The sequence below is a fragment of the Sus scrofa genome, chromosome 1 (assembly GCF_054392235.1).
Source record: "Sus scrofa isolate SSC_HxYL_T2T_F1_AM1 chromosome 1, Sscrofa_HxYL_maternal_Yorkshire_Landrace_v2.0, whole genome shotgun sequence".
Lineage (NCBI taxonomy): Eukaryota > Metazoa > Chordata > Mammalia > Artiodactyla > Suidae > Sus > Sus scrofa.
This window is the reverse complement of record NC_139383.1, coordinates 108,949,530-108,976,869: the sequence shown is the minus strand read 5'-3', so window position 1 is coordinate 108,976,869 and position 27,340 is coordinate 108,949,530. Positions and strand designations below refer to the sequence as shown.

General features: G+C 43.6%; 1 protein-coding gene across 5 annotated transcripts in view; it reads left to right on the top strand.

Moving 5' to 3' along the window:
* Nucleotides 1-27,340, top strand: part of MYO5B (myosin VB) — a 386,641-nt gene that overhangs the window by 158,327 nt on the left and 200,974 nt on the right. For all 5 annotated transcript variants that reach the window (XM_021093027.2, XM_021093023.2, XM_021093028.2 and 2 more), the window contains 2 exons: nt 8,745-8,855; nt 26,979-27,150. In XM_021093027.2, the coding sequence (XP_020948686.2) occupies nt 8,745-8,855; nt 26,979-27,150 (283 nt within the window). The remainder of the gene's footprint in view (nt 1-8,744; nt 8,856-26,978; nt 27,151-27,340) is intronic.

Genomic DNA, 27,340 nt, shown 5'->3' with positions numbered 1-27,340 from the left:
GTTTGGTCCCTGGCCTGGGACCTTCTGCATGCTGTAGGCTCGGTCAAAAAAAAAAAAAAAAAAAAAGAACTGAGCTGTGTGCGGCCCCATTTTTTATAAGGGGCACACATTTTTTGGCCTAGAGGGTTTCGTAGTGTCTTAGCCTTGTGATTCTCAGCCTGTGCTTCTAGCACTTTGCAGCTGGACTTAGGTTCCAGGCAAGACTGGGGAAGCAGCTTGCTCTCCTTTTTCTGTGTGTGATCCTTCCTGCTTTAGGCAGCATCAGGAGTTCCAGGTCTGGCCTCCCTGCCTTTTTACAGTTATGCTTTCCCTGGAAACCCACAGCCTGTCTGCTTCCTCTCACTGCTGAGAAGCACTGTTTGTTGGTGCTGTTCTCTGTGATGGATCTCAGACTGGTCCTGTACAGAGAAATTTGGTGGCTTCTGTGTTCCTTAAGGGATGGAAGTTGACCAACTTGATCTTGGATCTTCGCCAATGAGTTCTAGAACAAAATTCATATCCCGTGTAAATCTATTGACTAGTTTCTCTGATTTATCAAAAGGACTCCACTCCCACCCCCAACCAGAGCCTTGCTTTCAGTCACAGCAGAGGTTGGAGTGCCTACTAACCCCAATGTCATGTAGTGCCAGGGGTACGGATGTGAATTAGGTGGTTATTGCACCTGCTCTCTGTCCCCTAAACACAGGTAGGAATGGACAGGCAGTTTACCTGGTCAGCCCCAGATTGGGTGGAGGTCTTCTCTTGTCTATTTCCAGGGCCCTGTGCCTAGAATGCCTTGCTTCACATCAAGACTGCATTGTAACCAAAACTTTAGTTTGATTCTTAAACCTGAAACTGCCCAGTGGCTTAACTTGGCATGTTACTGTGAGTGGGTGTTTGCACTTTTTTCATGTGTACTTATAAGACACTTTACCTATATAAAATACGTCCTCAGTGGGACCTGGGCTGCTGTAAGAAAGTCAGTACTCCTCCACCAGCGGGGGGCGACAGTGGAGAACTTGGAGTCCAAGGTCTTCTCTCTGATTCTGCTCTGAACTCAGCTCTTCACTGTGAACAATTGTCCAGTGCATTTTACCCTCAAGCTTCTTCTTTGTGAAATATTAGTGATAACCCTGCTCATTTTACTTCAGGTTTAAAACAGATGATTAAAGTACTTAAAATTACTTATAAGATAATGGAGGTGGCATTATTGGTAATTCTGTGGAGTAAATTTTTCTAGTGTTTCTGTTCTCTTTTCCCTAAAGTCTGTTTTGGTCCTAAGGCTCACGCTGAGAGAGTGATTTTTGACTCCGATGGCACATTCGTCATTTGGAAAGCTTAAAATATTACAGCACTTGGGCCCTACTCTCACCTTTAATCTTAAAATCTTAATTGTTCAAATCTGGGACATGGGCATTGGTCCTTTTTATTTATTTATTTATTTAATTTTATTTTTATGGCATATGGAAATTCCCAGGCTTGGGGTTGAATGGGAGCTGTAGCTGCTGGCCTGTGCCACAGCCACAATGGATCTGAGCCCCATCCGTGACCTATGCTGCAACTTGTGGCAATACCAGATCCTTAACCCACTGAGCAAGGGCAGGAATCGAACTCAAATCCTCATGAGCCACAATGAGAACTCCCTGGTTCTTTTCTTTAAGATCTACAGGTGATTCTTAAATGGTAGCCGGTATTTCTCTCAGAGTTTTGAGGTAGGTTAGATCCAGTTACTGATTTTAAGGCAACGCATGGCTACGTGCATATGATGATTTGCAGGACATGCAAAGGATCCCAGTAACGCAGAGCATTTGAAGCTTGTTTCCCATCCCCTCACCTCTGCCAGACCCTGCGAGGATCTTGGCCTTTCTAGACTGCACAGTGTAAAGTATCATCACTGCCATTACTACAGCCTAATGCTCATTCTACTGATACTTTGGAATCTCCTTTAATCCTTAGAAGGCGTCATGGGGTAGATCTAACTTTTGTCCACATTGTACAACTGAGGAAACTGAGGCTCAGACCCTTTCATCAACTCCCTGAAGCTAGTAAGAGCTGGTTGGAACTCTTACCCAGGCTGACTCTAGAGCCCACACACTTAACCACAGGACTGTGCTGTATGAAAATTTGTATAAACAGGTGAATTCTATGCTCTTCTTGATACTGTAGTTACATTTTAGTGGGGCTTTCTGCTGATAATGCTTTAGGTCAGGGTAAAGAATCCTCAGGCTGGAATTTCATGTTCAACCACAGGCCAGTGGGGCAAGGCCTCTGGCGCATGAGGGTCTGTGGTGCCCTGCAAATCTGTTACCAAATCAGACCACAGGAGGATTGGTTTTCAAACCTGCCTGCACATTTGGTTGCATCTGGGGAGCTTTAAAAAACACCACCTGATTCCCACCTCCAGAGATTGATGTAATTGGCCTGCGGGGTTGCCTGGTGTGGGGGAAACTTTAAAAGCTCCCCAGATGATTTCTCCTGTGTAGCCGGGGTTGAGCAGGATTGCCAGAGGCAACCACTCCCTCCATGCTTGCTGCAGAAGTGGGAGAAATGAACTCTGGCTGGAGAAGAGCTCTCAGTACGATGCATTTCATTTCACAGAGACCTCTGCCTTCTCTGGTTAATATACAGGGCTCTTCCCAAAAGAAAGACCAGTTTTTCTTGGATAATTAGGTCAGACATTATTTTGTTTGATGTGATGGAATGAAGCATTGTGAAAACAGCATAGTGACAAATTGAGTGGTACTGTCAATTGGATTATATGAGCAAGCTAGTCTTTTCTACAATCTGCTGCCTCTAAGAAAGCTGGGAGTGGTCATATTTGTTTAAAGGAATTCCTTGAAGGTGAGAAAAAAAAAAAACAGGCAACACAGAATCTTGGTTTACAAGAGTTTCTTATGTGGCTTATAGAAATGATGACTCTCTGTTAAAGAATATATTTTAATTTACTGTATTCCCAGAGATTAGAAGTGAGAACCTGCATCAGGAAAGAGTATACAGGATGCTGTTTGGATCATCTGCAACCAAAACAGTTTTTGTTTTTTAAATTGAAGTGAAATTCACATAACAAAAAATTAATTATTAAAAGCGAACAATTCGATGGCATTTAGTACATTTACGGTGTTATGCAACCAGCACGTGTATATTTTCATCACTGCAGTGGAGTCCCTTCTCTTCCAAATTCTTTCGATCTCTATACCTCATACCTATCTTTCTTTCTTCCTCAAGTCTTTTTTTTTTTCCCACTTCTTTTTTTTTTTCCTTTTTTTTTTTTTTTTTTTTTTTAGGGCTGCACCTGTGCCATATGGAAGTTCACAGGCTAGGTGTTTGAGTCAGAGCTAGAGCTTCTGGCCTACACTACAGCTCTCAGCAACGCTGAATCCTTAATCCACTGAGCGAGGCCAGGGATCAAACCCACATCCTTATGGATGCTAGTCGGGTTTGTTACTGCTGAGCCACAACAGGAACTTTTTTTTCTTTCTCTTTTGGTCTTTTGTCTTTTTAGAGCTGAACCCACGGCATATGGAGGTTTCCCAGGCTAGGGGTTGAATCAGAGTTGTAGTTGCCACCTACACCATAGCCTCAGCAACGTGGTATCCGACCTACACCACAGCTCACAGCAACACTGAATCCTTAACCCACTGAACAAGGCCAGGGATCGAACCTGCATCCTCGTGTTAGTTAGATTTGTTTATGCTGAGCCACGACAGGAGCTCCTTTTTTTTTTTTCTTTTTAATTGAAGTGTAGTAGTTCCCATTGTGGCTCAGCAGGTTAAGAACCTGATGTAGTCTCATGAGGATTTGGATTTGATCACCGGCCGCGCTCAATGGGTTAAGGATCCGGCATTGCCACAAGCTATGGTATAGCTTACAGATGTGGTTCAGATCTGGCATTGCTGTGGCTGTGCTGTAGACCTCAGCTGCAGCTCAGATTTGACCCCTAGCCCAGGAACTTCCATATGCTGCAAGTGTGACTGGAAAAAGAAAAGTACGGCTGATTTACAGTATCGTTAGTTTCAGGTGTACAGCACAGTGATTTGGTTATCTATAACTATATATATCTATCTGCATTGTTTTTTATTTCCCATTATAGGTTATTACAAGATATTGACTATAGCTCCATGTGCTATACAGTCAATCCTTGTTATCTATTTTATATACGGTAGAGTGCATCTGTTAATATGCCCATATTTCTAGTTTATCCCTCCCCTCTTCCTTTTTGGTAACCTTAAGTTTGTTTTCTACATCTGTGAGTCTGTTTTGTAAGTAAGTTCAATTGTACTGTGGTTTGGATTCCACATATGCCTCCTGTAAGTTTTGCTGGCTACTGTGTCACTTGTCTCTCCTTGGTCTTGGCTTGTGTGTCTATTCTCTTGGCTGTTGACTCTGTGTTGGTCATGCCTCAGCTTGTATTGGGTTACAAGGTCAGTGGATCTTCCTCAGGTGGGGAGGCCTGAGTCAGGGGGCTTGTTTGCTAAGTCAGCATGTAAAGCAAAATTTGGTTATGGTTAAAATTGTTCTTGGAAGTCCTGTAAACAGCTCATCAGATATGGTGTGTGTGGTGTTAGGTAAACAGCCGTGCTCAGGAATTCATGAGCACCTTAAGGTGAGAAGCCACGAAGTAGCATAAAGGTAGGACGGACTTCGGGCAGAGGTCATCTATCCCAAACCATCACAATGCAGGCTTCACTTCCTTCTGGTTTATCAATGAACTACAAAATCACAATGGGCGTCCAGTGTGTGTTCATTGTGGGGATGGAGCGAACAGGACAGCATCCGGTGCAGATGGGTGCTCAGATGGTTATTGGATTTGAACCTAAAGCTTGCTTGATCTGATCTGTAATACACACTGTCCTTGAGAAAGTTGTGGAAGAATCTGGTCACCTGTTTCCGAAGTTGGCCTTCACCACTGTTGTTCTCCCTTCTCTTGCCTTGTCTGCACCCCCCCCCCCCCCCCCCCCCCCCCCGCCGAATAGCTCTTCTCTCCCTAGGACCTGGTCACATCTCCCTGTTAGAGGATATTTTTTTGAATGCATTATCTTTCCAACCAAATTACATGTTCTTTAATGTGAAGTATAGACCTTTGTCTATAGACTTGGCTACATGGTGCTCACCTCAAAGTGTTACCTCTCTACCAGGTGCCCCCAAGTGTACTTTCTCCATTCACTGATGCCGATCTCAGCAACATTTCCTGAGCATCTGCTACATACATGCTATATACATACAAAGGTGCCCAATAGTGTATCCATGTGATGTCCCAAGAGGAAACTGACGTGAAAGAAACCACTGCAAAACCACAAAGAAAGTTGATCACGGAGGAGTTAATTGCAGCAGCCTGGAGTTGGGAAGGGTTTGCTCTGTAGGGCACAGGGGAGGAAGTGTTTAGTGACGAGATGGCGCTGGAACTTGGACTCTGCACACGCAGACAGTGAGGAATGGACATTCTAGGCTGAGAAACCAGCACATTTAAAGGGAGAGGGCAGCAAACCTTTTCTTTTTTTCTTTTTTTTGTCTTTTTTGCTATTTATTGGGCCGCTCCCGCGGCATATGGAGGTTCCCAGGCTAGGGGTCAAATCAGATCTGTAGCTGCTGGCCTACGCCAGAGCCACAGCAACGCGGGATCCAAGCCGCGTCTGCAACCTACACCACAGCTCACAGCAATGCCGGATCGTTAACCCACTGAGCAAGGGCAGGGACTGAACCCGCAACCTCATGGTTCCTAGTCGGATTCGTTAACCACTGCGCCACGATGGGAACTCCAGCAAACCTTTGCTGTAAATAGCCAGAGGGTAAATATTTGAGGTTTTGGGGCATAGAATCTATGTCCCAACTATACAGTTGTCACTGATGTGGAGAAGTAGTAGCCATAGACAACATGTAAATAGAATGTGTACTTGTGTTCAGATAAAACTTTATTGGAGTTCCCATTGTGGCTCAGCAGTAACAAAGCCGACTAGTATCCATGAGGATACAGGTTCATACCCTGGCCCCGCTCAGTGTGTTAAGGATCTGGCATTGGCATGAGCTGTGGTTTGCAGATGTGGCTCAGATCTGGCATTGCTGTGGCTGTGGTGTAGCCTGGCAGCCACAGCTCTGATTTGACCCCTAACACAGTGGTTCTGCAAAGCAAAAACAAACAAACAAAAACCAAAAACTTTATGGACACAAAAATTTGAGTTCCATATAGTTATTGTGTGTTATCATGTGATTATCATTCTTTGTTCCCCTCACATCCCCAAGCCATGATAACAATTTAAAGACCATTCTTAACTCATGGGTTGTATAAAAACAGGTGGCAACTCTGGCCTCAGGCTAGAGTTGGACCTGTGTGCAAAGGCAGGAGCAGAACCTGTGTGTATGAGAGAGTGTGTGTGTGTTTATGAGGTTCTACATTTCTAACAAGCTTCCAGGTGATAGTGGACTGAGATCTTGGTGTAACAAAGGAGCTAAAGGGTCCTCTTAGGGTCTCCTTAGGCCCCTGATGTTGTGGTAGGTTCTGTGGATACAGGAAAATATCGACAGTTTTCTGCCAACCTTGTAAGTAGAAAGATAAATGGAATCCCTAGAGAGGAAGAATGAAGCCATAGCAGAGGCAGGTGGTGTGGTTCCCCTGGGGTGGGTGCAGTGAGCTGTCCAGGAAGAGACACATGGCCCGCAGCTTTAAGGTCAGAGGAGTCCCTGAGTGAGCTGGGACTGGGCTTCCTCCCAGCATGTCCCACAGCTTGATGATGTCCACATATCACCACCCTCTCACTTCCTGTTGGCACCTTCCCCTCCTTCTGTTGCTTGTCATTCTGTTATCTTGAGCCATTTCTGACACCTATTTACACTGAATGGAGACCTGGCTTTGAGTAAAGGCTTCTTGGGTGCTCTGGACTTGCTCTGACTGGGGGGTGGGGCAGGCGTTTTAGAAGCTTAAACTCAGTGCCGGGACTCATAGCCAGGCAGAGGAAAGCCCCTCACCTGTAGCTCGGGGACAGGAGCTTAAAAGTCATCACAGCTGGATGGATGTGGAGGTGGTAAGCTGCAACATGTGAGGGGAAAAGAGTGTTGCTACCTGGAGATACCGCTGAGCGTTCTTAATGTCTCACTCTAAAGCACTCAGCTACCATAAAGCTCTATAGGGTCTTCCTAAAAAGATACAGGAATAGCTTTCTGTAAGGCAGGCTCAGAGGCAGAGAGAAGACTCTGTGAACTTGTTTCATCATAATGCCAAAGACAAACACCTTTGGCTTTGTACCCTGAGCCTGGGTCTCAGCAATGCAAGGATGCAAGTTGGTGGTGGTTTGCATTCCCGTTAGGGGGTATTCTGAGCCTCTGGCGTCATGATTTTCACTCCTCTATCCTGAATTAGAAACAAGGGTAGCAGGGTCCCAGGCAATGTTCTGTAATAATCTCTATGGGAAAAAAAGAATGGGTGTGTATATGTATAACTTATTCACTTTGCTGTAAACCTGAAGCTAATACAAACAACATTGTAAATCAACTATACCCAAGTAAAACTAAAAAAAAAAAAATAATAATAAAAAGAGCCAGTGATCACCTGTAGGAAAACGCTATAAAAATGCAGGACCCAAACCAAGCCAGCTGACTGCTTTGTGCTCGGGCCACTGACTGGCCACAGAGCCTTGGCGTTGCTGTCCCTCCATGAAGGTGTGGATTATGCTGACCCCAGGATGCGTTCTGGCTGGGCTTTGGTCTTAAGAGCTGTTAGTTTCAGGTTTGCTAAAAACATTGTGTGGCCATGTGTAGGTGGAGGGTGTTTGCTGGTGCACACAGACAGCTTCTCACGCAAACAGGCCCTGTGGAAATCACATACCTATGTGACAGATACTGAGAAGCATGTCTGACAAATGTAAGGAGTGTGGTGCCTCAAGGCACAGCCAATAGTAGATCCAGATGCTGCTGTTCAGTGCAGCAGACCTGTGGTTCTCCCTGGCTGCATGCTACACATACCCTGGAGCTTTCCTGTCACCTCACAGACTATGGCTGAGGGGGTCTAGGGGACCCAGACTTGGTCTGATCAAAGCTCTCAGGTGCTTCCAGTGTGCAGCCAGGGCCAAGAGCCCTCATGTTATATCGGCGGTGCCTCGCCGTTCAGCAGTGCTGCCTCCTTCCCTGCCAGGACCTGGCCAGCGTAATGCCCTTGTGGATCCCAGATCTGGATCGCAGCTGGGGGAGGATGAGTGAGCTTTTTGGGGGTATGTTTGTGGTTTAAAGAATACACAACTCAATAGAGGTTGCTGACAGTCAGGAATATATTAGCACAGTTTCAATTTGCTGACTACTTTCTTTAGCTTCTGCAGGAAAATGGCTTCGACCCTGAATGCAGAATAACAAAGCAGAGATTCCTAAGCATTGAAGGCTTGCTTACAGTATCTTGTTGTGTTTTGCATGTGCCATTTTTGTCTTTGCTTGCAGCACACTAGAAGCTCCCTCTGACATCAGTATTTTGTACCCACCCACCCCACCCCACCCCGGAGATGATGGCATAAAAGTGGATATAACCACATCAGGGCTTGGCATTCCCCCAGCAGAATGCTCATTTCACTGGTCTTTGATACTGTCTCAGGAGCTAGAAGGTGCCCAATCAATCCTGTGAGCTAATTATCTTGTATGGGATCATCTTGTATCTTGAAGTGAGAAGGGAGAAAAGATGTGTGGCAATAGCTTTGGAAGTTCTCCTGAGGACCCCTCATAGCGAGCAGCATGTATGTAGGAACCTGCAAGCTTCTCTCAGCTAAGTTTCTTCTGTTTTAATCTTTCAGTACACGAGAGTCTGGATCCCTGACCCAGATGAAGTGTGGCGCTCTGCTGAATTAACCAAGGACTACAAGGAGGGTGAGAAGAGCCTCCAGCTCAGACTGGAAGATGAAACTGTGAGTGTGGCCTGTGGGAGTGGGAGCCCAGGTGTTACATTGTGGCTTGAGTGTTTCCTGCCTGTTGGAGCTTCCAAGACCCTGACATCCTCTCTTTTGCTATTGCTGATAACACATGTGAAGGTGCTAAACCATGAAGCAGCTGTGTAGATGGCACAGTACAGACAAGTGCCCATTGGTGTTAGTGGAGAGATCACTGTGGTTGAGGCAGGAGTCCTCTCTGAGGAATGAAGGGCACAAGAGGGCTCCCTCTGTGGGGTTGAGGCATCATTGGTAGGGGAGGGGGAGAGACTGTAAGTAACAGTGCTTGGTACAGGGGTCTGAGCACTGGCTCTGGATTCATCATGCCGGGTTGGGATCCTGGCTCAGCCACTGCTGGCTTTGCACTCTTGAGCACGTTCGAAGCTCTTCTGTGCCTGTCGCTTTATCTGCGCCATGAGAGTAATAGTTTTTCTAGGGCACTTGTGAGAATAAAACAGATTACCGCGTGGCATATACTTAGACTCATGCCTGGCACGTGGGTGGTCAATATGTTAATTGCTGCAGTGAGACTTCCTTTTTATTAGTAGATTTTGAGATGGTTTCTTTGGGATGGAAGACAAGGTAGTAACCATGAAATCCTGTTCCTCCTTGAAGGTCTAATTCAGTTTCACTTTTCATGAGCCTTTTGCGATTGCCCCTTGCTGTGATTTGTGCATTTCACAAACATCTGAAGACTTGACCTGTGCTGGTCATGGGGGTTTATGGGTAGTGGGTTGTGGCCTTGCCATTTGGGGGAGCTCAGTGCTGGAGTAGGTGGTGAACTTAAATACACAAGTACAGCAAAGAGCCAGGCTAGGCTGTGATAGGCACGGAAGCCCATAGATGAGGTGCAGGAGGAGAGGAAGCCTACTGAGATGAGGGTGTTGGATGGGGGAAGGAGGGCTGTGGACAAGAGCCAGCATTGAAGACAGGCTGCACTGGGCTAGGGGAGCGTCCCAGGCAGGAGTTGTGTGCACAAGAGCCAGAGGCTTGGGGTGTCCCCTTTGGGTGTGTGGAAGGAAAGGAGGCCGGTGTACCTGGAAGCCAGGGGAGAAGGGGACAGATGGGGCCTGCTGCTGAGGATAAGGCAGGGGTTTTGCATGCAGGATTTACAATAGGGGAGACTGGGAAACGGATGGTTTTTGAACAAAGTGGCCAAAAGGAATCAAGAATTGGCTTTGGGGTGGGTCAAGTTTGAGGGGGCTGCAGAGCAAGCATTGTTTTTGGAGGGAAGGCTGGGGCTGGGGGCCCTGCTGCCTCCCTCTGAGTTGCACTAATGCTGAGAGCTTGTCCCATGTCAAGTGCTTTGGGTCATTTGCTGTCTTACTATTTTTCCTTTTATTCCAGCACTTTGGTCTTGTCCTTCGAGGTAGTAATGACCGGCTTGAGAAGTGCACTTGCCCTCGCAGAGCACCTCCTGTGGTTAGTGATGAAGTCATTGATTGGCAGGCAGGTCGAATATTCCCTCCCCCCCCCCCCGCCTTCTGTTTTGTATCAACTCTGCACACATCGCTGGGTGACACTGGGACAGTGAGTTGGTTAGTTGGTTAGGAGATGTTTATACCTGGGAGTGCTCCCCTTCCCTCCCCCTTCCTGGCAGGCAGACTCTGCCAGCCTCCTCTTGGTTTTGACATGAGAAACAAAAATTCCCAACAGATGCCATCATGTTTACCGTGTTGAATAACTTCCCACCCCACGCCCCAAACAAAATAAAATTAGTTCACCCGTTTGAATGGTGTATCTTCCACTCTGGCATACTTCGTTTCAGTCCATCTTTTCAGTGGGTGGGTGTTTTTCAGGAGTTTTACGGAGAGAATGAGGAATGATCTGCTGTGTTGCTAAAACAGAGCAGATGCTCGCCTCCCCAGCAGAGAGTGAATTCTGCCCTGCATGACTAATGCTGGCAGCTGCCCAGGACCCCTCACCCACCTCCCTTCCCTGCTCCAGCGCCATCAGCCTGTGATCCAAAGAGATGCCTGGGGCAGCAGATGAGAGCTCTGGATCAGTAGTGGGCCCTGAATATCGGACTCTGTGCAGGTGGCTCATGGGCTATGGTTCGTCCACTGCTGGCTCTGAGGTGTCATTACGAGCAACTCAGCTGGGCTGTGGACCAGAGGCAGGAGAACAGAAGTTAGATGCCTGCAACTCTGAGCACTTGAAGAGTCTCCTCTGTAGCTGAAACCATCCTTGCTACACCAGGCTGTCTGAAAAGCCCACCTGGAGCCTCTTTCCCCAGCCCCTGCCCACCCTGTGTTCCCCCCTCTCCAGGCAGTGTGGGTTTACCTACAGTAGCAAAGGATGAAAAGAATCTAGTTCTCTTCTAAAACAATAATATTCTTCACCCTCGGCTTCTACCTTAGCAGCAAGTAACCTGTATGCTCTGTTCTGTTCAGGGTGGTCAGGCTCTTCAGTGTTCCTATGTTTCTTTTTCCCTGTTTCTTGCTTGCTAGTTTATTTATTTTTGTTTTGGTGAAATATACAAAACATGAAATTTATTGTGTGAACTGGTTTTAAGTGTGATCTACACAGTGTTGTGCAGTCATCACCACCACCATCTCTGGGACCTTGTTGTCTGGCAATGGGCTCTAATTCCACATTCCCCTCTCCCTGAAGCCCCTAGCAACCTCTCTTTGACTTTTTGTCTCTCAGTGGGATTATTCTAGGTACCTTATAGAAGTGGAATCATGTAATATTTGTCCTTTTGTGTCTGGCTTGTTACACTTAGCACAGTGTAAGATGTTTTCTGTTTAAGCCAATGAGAAGATGGGAAACTCCCCCCATGGGTGGAGGAGGATGGGGTTGTGTCTTCTCTTTTTCTCCCTAGAGCTGCGAAGGGTGGGGAGTATCTAGTGCACAGTATCTAGGTGTGTCAACTCTTAGCACTATAGACTCTGCTTAAACCCAGTCAAGTCAGGCACCTTACTGAATGCAAACCTTGGTGATAAATACAGCTTCCTCATTCTTTGTCTCTCCTGCCCCTACCTCCCTTACAAACTGCTCAGCTCTGCCCCCTACTGGCAGGGAAAACTCTCCCCCTGTTTCCATGGTTTTGCATTTAAGTTCTGTTTTCCAACTGAGTTTGCATCCAGTGTCCAGCAGACGCCCTGAAGGAGAGTACTCGTGTTTGAAAGGCCCTTTAAGTGTGTGTGAGTGAGAGGAAGACCAGGAGATGTGAGCTTTGAAAAGAGCAGCGTGCTCCACTGTGTCTGTGTAGCCAAGCCTGCTAACATTTGTGGGGCCAGGGCAAGAATAGGGTTGTAAGACTATGTCTGTTTAAATATTAAAAGCACATTTTAAAAAATTATTTAGGTAAATCTGACATTTCTAATTCTTGAAAAATAAAGCATTTAGTATATTAAAAATTAAGTTATTTGCAATTCTGCTATTCAGTCTCCATTGAGTTGCCGGCATAAAGAGCTGCTGTCTTGCTTTGGGTATGTCATGCTTATACCCCATAGAAGCAGATTTGAGAGGAATGTGACATTCAGTATTGAAAGTGTTCCTCATACGTCGTGTCTGCAGTGGTTATAAACACTGTACTAATTGGTGAGCACCTCTGGAACCACTAGTAGAACATGCACAAGGAGCAGGGAATTTGGATATTCGGCCCAACTGGGAGATGGTGTATCATTATGAGAGAATTTCATTTTTTTGCACTTGTGCTCTCTAGAAGAAAGGATTGACAAGCTAATCTGTCTTTCCTTTTATCTAAACCTCTTTGTTGCCCAGTTCATCCCCACACTCCAAAAGAGTGTCAGTTTCTAACATCAGTAATATCATGGTCCATGAATCCTCAAGGTGCCTGGACACATTTGTCTGATTTCGAGAACACAGGGTAAGAGATGGGCAGAAGTGGGAGTTCTCTTCATGGCTCAGTATTTAACAGACCCAACTAGGATCCATGAGGATGCGGGTTCAATCCCTGGCCTCACTCAGTGGGTTAAGGATCCCGTGTTACCTTGAGTGGTAGTGGAATTTGCAGACAAGGCTTGAATCCCGTGTTGCTGTGGCTGTGGTGTAGGGCAGAAGCTGTAGTTCCAATTCCACTCCTAGCTTGGCAACTTCCATATGCCACAGGTTCAGAGCTAAAAAGAAAAAAAAAAAAGGTGTGCAGAGGCATCTTCCTGGGCCTGAAGGTGTTCGTCCCAAGACTGTATATTGAGGGTTGCACTCTCACTGTCAACACTGAACACAGATCCCAAGTGACAGAGGTACCACATGTTCTTTAATAAGCTTCTATTTTGCATTTGCCGAGTTGGACCCCTTCCAGATGCAGCATCCCAGGAAGGGCCCCTGTTGCTCAAGTCTGAGAATCGTCCCAACATACCAGGATATTACAGCAAGGAGTTAGCAAACATAATTCTTCAAGTCAAGAAGCAACAGCTTCACGGAAGAGCTGGCACTGTTGTCCTCACACTGTGTGCACTCAGACCATACACCTTGAGAGAGAGAGAGTTAACCCCGTGCAGACTGAGTGCCAGCTCTATGTACATATAACAAACCAAAGAGCTAAGGGTATTTGGTAGTAATTCCTCTGGCACCTAAAGCTTCTTAGTGCACATAAGTTAATTTTTTTGTTGTTTTACTGGTTTTTCCATTCTTTCTTAATTTAATATTGGTTTATAGATCATCCAATACTTTTTAATCTTTGTTTTGTTCTCAATTGCTCAGTCATCCATGATGGAGACAGTGTTACACTTTTTTGATTGGATGGCAAGAATAATATGAAAGACAATGTTCATATTGTACATATGCAAAACATGTATCCTTAAAATTATAAAATAATACACTGCCTATAAATATTGTTACCAGTACAATTAGTTATCTTGTCTACAGTGAGTTTCATTTTAATTAATAATTTAGTTGTAAAATACATATAACATAAAATTTATTGTCTTCACCATTTTTAAGAGTTCAGGACGTCCTACTGTGGCTCAGTGGTAATGAACCCGATTGGTACCCCTGAGGATGCAGGTTTGATCCCTGGCCCTGCCCAGTGGGTGAAGGATCCGTATTGCCATGAGCTATGGTGTAGGTTGCAGATGTGGGTCAGATCCCATGTTGCTGTGGCTGTGGTGTAGGCCAGCAGTTGCAGCTTTAATTTGACTCCTAGCCTGGGAACCTCCATATGCAGCCCTAAGGAGACCAAAAAAAAAAAAAAAAAGAAAAAGAAAAGAGTTCAGTTCAGTGACATTAAGTGCATTCATATTGTTCAGTCATCACTACCATCCATACATTTATGACCTTTTCCATCAGTTAGGGTATTTCACCTGGGTGCTTCTGCTTAGAGGTTGATGAAGCAGTGATTTACCCCCTCCCCCCACCCCCACAGGGATATGTGGCAATGTCTGGTTGCCATGCCATGTCTCTTTGCCATTGGCATCTAGTGGGCACAAGGCTGGGCTGCTGCTAAGGGGACCCCCCCCCCCCCGCAAGAAACAAATATTAGTCCTAAATGGAAACAGTATCCATGCTGAGAGACCCTGGTTTAAGCCCATAGAGGAAATGGTCCTGAACTTTTCATTGCTGAAAAACACCATGTTAAAAACTAAACTTTTCTAACTTCATGATCCTACAGAATGTGTAAGCTCCCTTCCTTGAAATGCATTGAAATCAAAAGATTAACATTGACTTCATACTTTTATGCTCCTATAATTTGTTTATAATTCAGACTTCTTAGTTGTTGTCCATTTTCATTTATGGGATTTTTCTTCCTTTAATTAATTGCATCACCATTCATTCATTATAAACAATTATTATTGAGCCATTATTATATGCCAGGGTCTGGTTATATAGCAGTGAAAACGGTACATCAGTCTAACTTTCCATCTAACTTATAATGAATGGACTACATATAAATATAGCATTTAGAATATGAAAAGTTCAGGGTCAAGGCTCTTTAGAAGTCCATCAGAAACATGGAAAGGTGCTTAACTTATCCCACTACTCCCTCTCTCTTTACTCTGCCACCCCACATTCTTTTTTCACTGGTTTTATTTTACTGTTTTTTCTATTCCTTCTTCAGAGTTTCTTGGGCAGCTACTTCAGAGTTTCTTGCTGACTTCCTGAAGCAGGAACACTTAACTATGGTAGGAGGACATCCAGATGTTCCATCATGGTTCTCAGCCCCCTTTGCAGGTTATGTGGGACCCCATGATTACTTCTGTCCAGAGAGCTCTAGGTAGAATGCATGCCTGTCATTTCCAGGCAGAAGCATAGAAAACCCAAAGGGAGTTTGCCATGTTCTTCACTTCCTCTGCCTGGTGACACTGGAGGTCATGTGCTGATGTCTGAGTGACATTATGGAGCAGAGCTTCCTTGCCAGCCAGCCTTGGGCACCTAGCGTGAGTGAGAGAGAAACCCTTGTACTAAGCTGCTGCGATTTCATGATTAATTTGTTATTTCGTTATAATCTAACAATTTTCCTAACCAAGAAGTTTACATGAGTCACAGAGTAATTGATTTTTCAAGTAATTGCATACCTGTTCTTAGGCCTGTCCTAAGTGGGATGAAGGGAAGAATAAGAAGATGGAGATATTGGACTTAAACACAGAACTATGGGAGTTCCTGTTGTAGCTCAGTGGTTAACGAATCCAACTAGGAACCATGAGGTTGCGGGTTCTATCCCTGGCCTTGCTCAGTGGGTTAAGGATCCAGTGTTGGCATGAGCTGTGGTGTAGGCTGCAGGCGCTGCTCGGATCATGAGTTGCTGTGGCTCTGGTGTAGGCCGGCGGCTACAGCTCCAATTAGACCTCTAGCCTGGGAACCTCCATATGCCATGGCAGTAGCCCTAGAAAAGGCAAAAAGACAAAAAACAAACAAACAAAAAAACCAAAAAACAAAACCCCAAAAAACAAAAACAAACAAAAAACCCGACAGAACTATTGTAGAATAAGACAGAGCAGAACATTCCTTAAATAAATGTATTTTATATTTAGAACATAATGTAAAATGACTTTTTAGTATGTATTAAATGAACCTGGAGTCACACACTTGCTATTACAGTGATTGTAAGTGGACTCAAACTTTGAGGTCTCCCATTTTCTCTGCAGGACAGTTCACCAAGAGGACACAGAAGTGAACACCCCTACATTCACTGACCTGAGTTAAATACTTTAGGTCTATAAAGTTGGAAGGGCCCTTAAAGATTGTTGGGATTGGTCTTCTCATCTTACAGTTAGGGAAACCACCATCTATAGAAGTGAAATGATAGGCTCAATACCTCATAGCACTTGATTTCAGTGGTTCTCGACTTTGGCTGCACAGTAGAAACCCCTGCAGAGTTTTAAAACATTTCAGAACCCTAGCACAGCCAGACTACTTAGGTCAAAACTTGGGGATGGGACAAAGCATAGTATCTTTATAAATACTCCCCATGGGATTCCAAGGTGTAGGAATGGTTGAGAGCCACTACTTTAGCTGATAACCATAACTTGAATATAGGATTTAACTCCATTGCCTTCTGTTTCTACCAGGGTATGATCTATATGGCACCTCTGGATCAACCCCAATCCCTTGCCTGCTGCTTACACTTAAAAAAATTTTTTTTTTAAAAAAGGATAGTCCTTTATTTTGATTGGTGATATAGATGATATCCTACCCTCCTTCTGCTGACTCCAACAAACTTGACATATATTTGCTCAAATCAAAAAATGTCAGTTTTTTAAAGATTTTTTATTGTAGTTGATTTACAGTGTTCTGTCAGTTTCTGCTGTACAGCAAAGTGACCCCGTTGTGTGTGTGTGTATGTTCTTTTTCTCACATTATCCTCTATGTTCCATCACAAGTGACTAGATACAGTTTCTTGTCTATGCAGCAGGACCTCATTGCTTATCTACTGCAAATGTGATAGTTTGCATCTACTAAGCCCAAACTCCCAGTCCATCCCACTCCCTCTCCCTTGGCAACCACAAGTCTGTTCTCCATGTCCATGAGTTTGTTTCTTTTCTGTAGATAGGTTCATTTTTTGCCATGTATTAGATTCCAGATGTAATTAAGTAATATCATATGGTATTTGTCTTTCTGATTTGTTACTAGCTTATCTTTTCTCTAGATCTCTGGTTCTATGGGTAGATAAAGAAAACTTCTTTCTCCCACTCTTTTCTGCCATATATGCTTATTAGTAGCTCTAAATCTTTGTGTTGGGATTTCTCATTTGAAGATGTTTTTATGGTTATGTTCTCCAAGTATAATACCCTGTCCCATGAACATGAATTGAGATATGGGAGAGGTCATGAAAAGATCAGATGTTCTATTCAACATTCAAAAAAAATTTTTTTTGAGCACCTGCAAAGCATTGTAGAATCTCAGATCCACCAAGTTTAGAGCAACCTAGACCAGTGCTCTCCAACAAAGCATTGTGCTGCTATGCAATGTTCGCTATCTGTATCATCCAGGTTGGTAGTCACTAGTCACATGTGGCTAGTGGGCCCTTGAAATGTGGCCTGTATGAGAAACTGAAGCTTTAGTTGTTTTCACTTAAATGGATTCAGTTTAAGCAGTGACGGTGCTACCCAGTTGGTGAGTGCTGGTCTAGACCAACCCTCTCTTCTGTGCCTCCCTCTATTCTCCCAGTGGTGTCCAGTCCCATTTGCTAGTTGGGGACCCATTGGAGTCCCCCACCTGTTCCTGAGTCCCAGCTCCTGGTCAGAGAGGAAGCTAAGGTCCACTCTGTGTGGGTGCCTGAGCATTCATTTTGTGAGGGTGTTAATGGTCAGCCTCCTCTTTACCTCCAAAGGCCCAGTTACTAGGTAGTGTTTTGTGCCTTGTCTCTGATCATGTCATAAACCTTTTGATTTCAGATAAAACCATGTTAGCTGTAAGTGTTCTAACAGCAGCATTGGAATCAAATACTGTTAAAGAAAAAAAAAAACCTGGTTCTCACATCTCCCATCCCCTCTTTCCCCTGGATGCACACCCCACCCCCCGCCCACTCCCAGAAGTCTTTTCTTTTTTTTCTCCCCCCCCCCCCCCCACTGTATAGCAAGGGGGTCAGGTCCCAGAAGTCTTTAACGTTGGATGCTGAGCTTGCAGCTTCTGCCTCTTTGCTGCTGCTCTGGGCATTTTTAGTCCTTATCAATTTTACTGTAACCAATAACATTGGCTTATTGTTTGGACCAAGTTTTCACAGAACTGCATATGCATTTCCCTTCACAGCCTTGGGGGAGATTTGTCTGAGAAGAGGGGGAATGCCAACATTTCTGCCTCAGGGCTTGAAGATACCAGGCTCAGGTCCCAGCTTTCTGATCTGAGAAATGTGAGGGTGGCTGGGGGAGCTCTGCGGTTGGGGATCTGGCTTCCCTGTGCTGCTTACAGAGGGGGGTGAAGCGCCTGCTAGGTGGGGACATCTCCATTGGGAAGTCTTTGCTGTGGCTCTGGTTTGTGTCCTAGTGGTACCACCTGCCCTGCCAGAGATGAAGGGGGTGAGGGACCACCTCTGAAATTCAGTGAAAGAGAAATCCACCCTCAGCAGTCTCCATTGCCTCTTGTTTCCCACCTTTTGGAAATTTTATCTGCATCTTTATGGTAGTCAGTTGTTTGCTGGTCTCCTGTTTGAAGTAAGTTTGATAAGAATACAAGAGCTTTTCACAGAAAGAAAATAGCCTTGATTAGTATTTTAAAAAACCCCAACAACAGGAACCTGTACAACAAAAAACCTCACTAACACAGATAACCATCACTCTTTTGTGAGGATTATTCCAGACAGACCTTAGTGTAGAGTTTTAAACAAATGGAATCCTATTATATATTTCATTCTGTAACATGCCTTTTGTTAGATTCAGCAGAATGCCGTGGGTAACTGCCTGACCATAAATACAAGTCTGTGTTGTATTTTACTTTCATATTTATAGCTTCAGAGAGTCGCTGTCTTTGCTCATTTGTAAGATTGTCTCCTGGGGCCAAGGAAGACTATATTTATGAAAAACTCTGACCAGGTGTTGTTGCCAGCTACCTTCCAGAAAGGTGAAATTAATCTGAATCCTTTTTGCCCGCACCCTTCCTGGTTAGGGTCTTGTCAGATTTTATACCTTTGCTCAGTTGATGGATAATGGTGCTCATAATCTTTTATTTGCATCTCTTTTGTTAATGGTGAAGTTGAATAGTTTTTCATATATTGTCGATTTGTAGTTCTTATGACTTGTATTCTGCTTACAATTTTCTGTTGGGGGTTTCTCTTCTTAAAACTCTTTGGATGTTAAGAATATTAATTCTGATATGTAATGCAGGATCACTGTCCCCGTCTTTCAGTTTATTCTGCATATGTTGTTGTTTTATGGTGGTTTTAAAGTTTTAGATTATAGTCAAATTAATGAATATTTTCCTCTATTGTTCTGGCTTTTGTATCCCTCTTTAAAGGTATTTCCTTTCAAAGCTTTTACAAAGATTTACCCACGTTTTCTCATGGGGTTTATTTTTCTCTTAGGTTTTCATTTTTACTTTTTTCATCTTAAATTCATTTTAATATGAGGAAGAATAGAACACTGGCTCAATTTTTTCCTAAGTGATTCAAGTTTACCTATCACTATTGAAAAATCCCCTTTAACCATTTATTTGCTATTTTAATGTTAGGAATAAATTACCCATATGCGCTTGCATTTATTTCTGGATTTGCTATTATGTTTCATCTATCTGCCTATTTTAACACCATTACCATAGTACTTTAAGCCAAAACTGTAGTAGCTTTAAAAATATACCTTAATACTTGGTGTACAGGTCCCTCTAAAAGTGGGACAGCAAAAATTAACTACTATCCCAGTAAATTGAGGGTGTGTCCATAGAATTTTCTGAAAGGCTTGTATAGACTAGTGATCCTTAAAATACAATCCACAGGCCACCCATATCAGAACTACCTAGGTATTTTTAAAAACTGATATTCCTTGGCCCCACCCAAGAGCTCCTGAACATAAATTGTGTTAGGGAAACTCTTTTACAAGCTCTCAGATGATTTTTAAGAATACCTTAAGAGGAGTTGTGGCTCAGCAGGTTACCAGCCAGACTAGTATCCATGAGGATGCACATTCGATCCCAGGTCTGCTCAGTGGGTTAAGGATTTGGTGTTGCTGTGAACCGTGGTGTAGGCTGGCAGCTGCAGCTCCAGTTCACCCCTAGTCTGGGAACTTCCATATGCCTCAAGTGCGGCCCTAAAAAGCAAAAGGAAAAAAGAAAAAGAACACCATAAGAAACTTGTTGGGGAATGGCTCGGATCGTCAGTGTCAGAAAATGAGACATATGAACATGGGGAGATCTCAACAAAGCTCTTTACTTCTGCAGAAGGGCGTGGGAACTCAAAAAGCACAGGCAAAGAAGAAAAGACCCTCCCTATTTATCCCTAATGCAGGTGATATACCTGACCCCTTCCCATTGGTCAGGTCAGGGCACACATTCTTCTTGGTTGGCTAATTGAAACAAACTGTTGCTGGGAGAAGAGGGAAAGAGGAGGGAGTCTCAGGAGAGCGTTTCAGCCAAAACCGGAGCAAAATGAAGTAACCAAGATTTCCTTTGACAGAAAAGACATTATGTTACTTTCCACAATTTCCCCCTTTCATTTTTTTTAATCAAATATTCTTTTCTTCAAACTCTTTGAGCATGGTTTGGCTCTCATGTTCTATTGTGTCCATCAGAAGCATGTTGACTTGGTGGGGAGGGGGTCCCAGTTGCTTTGTTAGGGCAGTTTCTATTAATCTTTGAATAAGTCCCCTGGCACAAGGAACTATACAACATGCAACTAAGACAAGGACACTAACTACAACAATTAGAGGGGTAAAGATTGAAGCTATTAGTCCTTTCCATTTTCCAAACCAATTTTCTAAAAGGGCTATGAAGGAGTCATTAATACCAGAATTCTCTGAAAGCTCATCTGCTAAGGTCATTAATCTGTGTAGGGCCTCGGTGATGGTGCTGTCTGGGGCAGTGTTGTTGGGAGTGAATGTATAGCACTGGATACCAATCATTACACAGACTCCACCCTTTTCTGCCAGCATCAAGTCTAAAGCAAGTCTATTTTCCCATCCCATTTGACTAGTTGGCCCTAGCTGTTCAGCTATTTCTTTAATGGTATCTCTAGTGTAATTAATGAATCTTTGCTGATTGTAATAGATGTAGTTTATCCAATCAACATTTTTGTTTATGGTTGACCACCAAAAGAGAACAGATTCAAACCTGGCAGCTACCTGATTTCTTGCCTTAAATTCATTTGGGCCACCCCATGGAACACCTATTAAGTCAATATAGACCTGGGGGGGTCAAAGGGTACCCCCCTTGGGGGGGGTGTTGTTTCATTCCCTCAGGATTGGCTGAGTTTGAGATTGGGGCCTAAATGCCAGGGTGAAAGGGATGGCCAATTGCACCAAAATATAGGTTTAACTTTAATTTTCTGGAAGGGTGCTCATTAGTGGATTCCCACAATACCACCAGATAACTGCCCAAGGCATTTTGAATTGGAATTTATTGTGGGGGGTGATGTAGGACCGGCTTTCACTTCACCTGGTCAGATTGCCCAAGAAAGTTGCCTTTGCCTCTTGTCGTTTTAGATACTAGGAGAAGTTGATGTTTTCATTTGGCTGCTGAACAGTTCTCGGGGGCTGACCTGCAGAACTTTTGACCTCAGGGAATAGCAGTGACAAAGTCCGACTGGACTCTTCCCCTCCACTCCCCAAGCTGTTTTTTCCTGGAAGAGGGCCATCACATATTCAAGACCCTGTGGGTCTGATGACCTTCCCAGAGGAAAGGGAACCACTTGCGCCTCCAGTCTCCCTGTGGCGCAAGCATAACAGCTGCCTTTGTGCAGTGTGTCCACAGAATATTTTATTCATTTCAACCAGGCATTTGTGTCCTCATATCCTGTTTTTATACTCACAGTCAGCCTTCCTCCAAAGATGAGTTTTCTGTTTCCTTTAGTTAATAGGGCAGTGGCGGTTATGGACTGTATATACTCAGCCATCCTCTGGTGACAGGGTCCAGGAGGCAGGAAAGGAAGGCCACCAGCTGGTGGCTTCCCCCATGTTTCTGTGTGAGGACCCCTAGAGCTGTTCCTCGGCCCATGCTTACAAATAAATGAAAAGGTTTTTCAAAAGGATGGTAGAGCCAGAAAAGTGGCACCTGTCAGTGCCGCTCTTAAATCCCTAAATTGTTGTACCTCCTGCTGGCTCCATAGTAAGGGATTGGGGTCTTCCTCTAAATGCTTGGAAATAGTCTTTTATATTATGTCCTTTTTAATGTGTGTGTGCCTTTGCTGTAGGTTTTGGGGCATCTGATCTTTATCCAAAAAATAGATTACTGATATAAACTTTAGAAACAAGCTTAGAATGTTTTTTTAGAAGCTCAGTTAAACTTTGCAGCGATATAACATAATAGCAAAGAACTAGGAAGTAAGTCTTAGTGATACCGACCACAATTAAAAGAGTGAGATTAACAGATTTAGCAAGCTTTCATTGAAACATGTCTTTATCTCTAAAATTACTCTTATTTTTATCAAATATTAGCCAAACCAAGACTAATTTATTTGCCAATTAAGTCTGGTGTCAACAACCTTGGCCTGATGATTTACGTGAATAAAATTGATCATATAGGTTTTTTTTTTTTTTTTAAATTGGCTTTGTTAGAACTTTATAAGGAATCTTAGACTAAGCTTTTAAAAGGAATCTCAGGGCTAGGAAAGTCATGCCAAGGGTTCGTCTTAAAGATTTTTATCTTAAAGATCTCGGTGAATTCCTTCCCTCTTAAAAACCCAGATACCTTGAGGTTTTTTACAGGCTTACATACAAGGTGGCCCTCCTAATTTATCTGATAAAGCAAAGAACTATCTAGAGTTTCCATTCTCTGAAGAAATCAGGTGTAGAAGAGAGAAATGTTTCAGTTCCGCTTATAAAGGGTATAATTTACCGAGTTGCTTGTTGGGGAGAATTTCTTTATACTTGGAAAATGCAGATTAAAAGCCAGTATTATTTTAAATAGAAACCATAAAATTATAACCATATTCACCAGTTCACACAGTCCAATGTAACCAATCCTTTTTGTTTAACTATTTATGAAATCATCAGATTCCCTTTTAGAATTTTTTTTTTTTTTTTTAACAACAGCTTCTTTTTTTTTTTGTCTTTTTGCCATTTCTTGGGCCGCTCCTGCGGCATATGGAGGTTCCCGGGCTGGGGGTCGAATCGGAGCTGTAGCTGCCAGCCTACGCCAGAGCCACAGCAACGCAGGATCCGAGCCGCGTCTGTGACCTACACCACAGCTCACGGCAACGCCGGATCCTTGACCCACTGAGCAAGGGTAGGGATCGAACCCGCAACCTCATGGTTCCTAGTCGGATTCGTTAACCACTGCGCCACGACAGGAACTCCTAGAATTTTTTTTTTTTAATTTCCTATCCAGCTCATCATTAAGGTCTGTAAGTCAGAAACTTGTATTTCTTTTAAAAAAGTTATTTCTATAGATTTTCTAGAAGAGGAAACATTTTTACAAAGGTATCTGAGTAAAGCCACTAACAGTGACAAAAGACTTAAGGCACATTTTAAATCTGATTGCAATGCAAACTGACAATGAAACTTGGTAACTGTTGTGGCATATAACAATTTGAAATAACTAGGAAAAAAAAGAATTATAACATAGTACCAGTACATATCCAAATTTCAGGATATAAAAGTTCTAGGGTATCTATATTAAAAACATCTATTCATCTGTATAATCTGAGGTTTACCACTCATTTGATAGTGCTCTCTATTTTAACATTCAAATAATTCTAGTAAATTTAACCTTTTTTTTGGATGCCTCAAGGGTCCCGTGAAGCATTTTAAAGTTAGCCGAGTTAAAAGCACTTTAGTTAGAATTTGATAGTGTTTATAAATAAATCTTTTTTGTTGTTTAATTTGGTCAGATAGAATCAAAGGTCTCTGTGGATAATACTTTTTTTCTTAACCAAAGTTACAAGAGATCTCAAAAGCAAATACAGCAGATCACTTAGAAGAACATTATATAATATATTATCAAAGTAACATTCCAAGGAAACTTTTTTCTTAACAAAAAAAAAGCCAAGTTCAAGTTTTGCACCAACTTATTTTAAAATTAATTTACTCAATTAATTTTATTTTAAACTTAGTTCTGACAGTGTTTAACCCTTCTCTCAATGTCTGCTTCCCCAAAACCTTCCTGCACTTTCTGTATCCATTAGTTTGTCCCCTATTTTCCATTTAAAACAACAAGCTGGAAGACAGACTTACTCTTCTTTTCCCTTGATAAAATAGAATTCGATTCCTCATTCCTTCTCACATAAACCTCCTGTGCCTCTTTGAGTAAGTTCTCTAATGGTTTCTCTTTCCAATCCTCTATATTAAAAAAAAAAATTTATTTTGAAATATTTGGCCAACTATTGGTTACAAAATGAGGTTTGAGTATGTTCTTTCCTGAAGGGTTAGTGGAATCTATTCTACCATATTTTTTTTATCTGAGCTCTGAGTCTTTCCAAAAATTTAGTTGGTCCCTCCCCTTTACCTTGCCTTAGATATAATTGAGTCTGAGGTACGGCATCTCTAATTCCCTGAATTATGAGATTTCTCACATCCATCATATGCCCCCACGGCATTGTTATTGTCCCATCCAGGGTCCTCGTTGGGAAATTTAGTTTCCATCCTAACTTCCCCCAGATGGGAAGGGTGGATTCCTTCCCATGAGGCCATGGCTGCCCTTCAAGTCATCCCCCTTTCTTTCCCGGAAAATAGATTGCTCAAAATAGACATTAATTTGGACCATGTACAGACTTGTGGTCCAAGGAACTGAACTACATCTAACCCCGTATGGCTCTTCCAGCTATGGCTGCAATTCCCTCTTAAAATTTCAGACCTCAGGGCTGGTCAGAGGGGCATTTACATATCTTATTCCTCCCCCATCCAAAGGAACCTCCCATAGTGGGAAGAGCTTTTGCCACTTTTCTTGTCCTTCCCCAGGGGTAGCAGTGGGAAAAGGAAAATTTTGAATATCCTCCTGACGTTGTTTTAACTCTCGCCTAAGTCTGGAAGAAGGCCCTGCCGTATCCTTTGGTTTGCTTGAGGTGGTGGGCTTTGATCTATCAGGGCGCTGCAGCGTGCTCGTGTCTGCACAGTGGGCTCTGTGCCTCTCCCCTTCCCTTGTTAACTCCGTGAGGGAGGCTCTGCACCCCTCCCCCTCCTGCGCTCCCCTGGCAGCGGTAGCAGCAGCACTGTGGCTGGAGGGGGGCCAGTGCCATTTTGGGGATTGGAAGGTGGTGGCATTGAACCAAGGGGGGGTCCCATGGAGGGGAGGAGGTCCCAGAATGTTCTTGGGTTTCCTCCTCCTTTATCCTTTTGGTCCCCTACTCTTAGGGGAAAAAAGACCACCAGTCCCCGCTGCCAACAGAGCATAATCAGTTGCCTCCTGAGACCCCGGTGACTTTTACTGGGCAAACTGAGCAGCTGACAGACCCAATCCTCATCTGATCCGAACTTTGGCCAGAAGACAGACAGGGCGAGAATAGGGGTCTGTGTCCAGATAAAAACAACAGTATTTAATCTTTTTTTTTTTTTTGTCCTTCGTCCATGGATTGTTGCCCCAATACTTTAATCCCAGAGGACTGTCTGGAGGAATATGGTCCCCCCCCATTCGATCCTCAAAGTGGAGGTACAGGTCAGGAAGACTTAACTCCCATTTCCCAGCATTGTGTTCTGATCCTCTGATTTCACCCGAAATCGCCAGTCTCACCGGACCCTTGGAGACTTACCAACCCCCTTCCCCGACCACCAAGGAGATACTTGATCGCCCCTATGATCTTTCCTACCTCAGTCTGTGCACGTAGTTGCCTGGTCACCGTGGTTGCCTGAGTTGTCGAGAACCCTGCACGTATTTGAAGTTCATACGTACAGACTTCTCAATTCAGGGCCACAGTAACAGGGCTGTGGGATGCGTCTCCCCTGCTCGAGAATCCACACTCCAGTGGACCCCAAATCCTGGACGAACCCCCAAACCTGTTGGGGAATGGCTCGGATCGTCAGTGTCGGAAAATGAGACACATGAACATGGGGACACATCAACAAGGCTCTTCGGGAGGAGGGCGCGGGTACTCAAAAAGCTCATGCAAGGAAGAAAAGACCCTCCCTATTTATCCCTGATGCAAATTTTGTACCTGTCCGCTTCCCATTGGTCAGGTCAGGGCACATGTTCTTCTTGGTTGGCTAACTTGAAACAAACTGTTGCTGGGAGAGGAGGGAAAGAGGAGGGGGTCACAGGAGAGCATTTCAGCTGAAACCAGAGCAAAATGAAGTAACCAAGATTTCCTTTGACAGAAAAGACATTATGTTACTTTCCACAAACGTAATACTCAAATAAAACACCATAAGCAACAGTCAAGTTCCTCCTTTCAATGTTAAGAAACACTACCTTCTTATTAATTACATCTTTGTATGAATTACCTTGTGTACATGTAGTCAGTTAAACATACTGTCAATAAATATATTTGGACTTTTTATGTAGTCCAAGTGCGATGTATGCTACGAGTACAAGCATGACGTCTTGTATCTGAAATTTGATCTTAAGATGTGTAGCCATACTCCGTAATTACACACACACACATACCCCTCAAACTTCTATCATACTTTGGGTCAAAATAAAATTACTGCCCTAAAGTACATGTACAATTTGAATGCAAGTTATGGAGCACAGTTTCTTAGTTGCAAGATAAAAGTAACAAAAAGTGAGTGGTTGATAGGAAAGGAGTAAAGAAACATGAGCATTAAATGGGAGCAAACCAAAAATCTTTCCTAGATGGGAGAAATTAACTAGAATTAAGACTAAGTATTTTTGCATTGAGAAGCAGAGAACGCTTTATTAAATCTAGCTGTGCATCCTAAATTTCTCATGTCATTCAGTCTTTTACATTGCTACATTGGGATTATGTTATCAGCAGATTTTCCATCTGGGCTGGTCTCTTATGGCAACCGAGGTATTTTATTCAATTTGCCTTTCTTTAAAATGTGTTATTTATCTTCACTTATGATCATATTAGGGTAATGATCCTAGCCGACAAGACAGGACATCGAATAGAGGCCAAATGCTTCATAACTGTGCCTTTCTGTGTCTCTCACTGCCTTTCCTTAGATTCAGGAGTACCCCATTGACGTCCAAAAGAACCAGCTTCCCTTCCTGCGGAATCCAGATATCCTGGTGGGAGAAAATGACCTAACTGCCTTGAGCTATCTACACGAGCCTGCAGTTTTGCACAATTTAAAGGTCCGTTTCCTGGAGTCCAACCATATCTACACTTACTGTGGTAAGTGGGGGCATCTGTTGCCTGTTTATGTTTGAAAGTGCCTTACATTCTTTAGACTTCATGTGTGAAACTCTAGTGGTGAAGAATTTACTTTGAGTCACATTTATACTCTCATCTGAGACCATTGAAAGGCTTGCAGTCAGTGAATGAGGCTTAATTAGGCCACCCTCCATTTCTCTGGGAGGAGAGG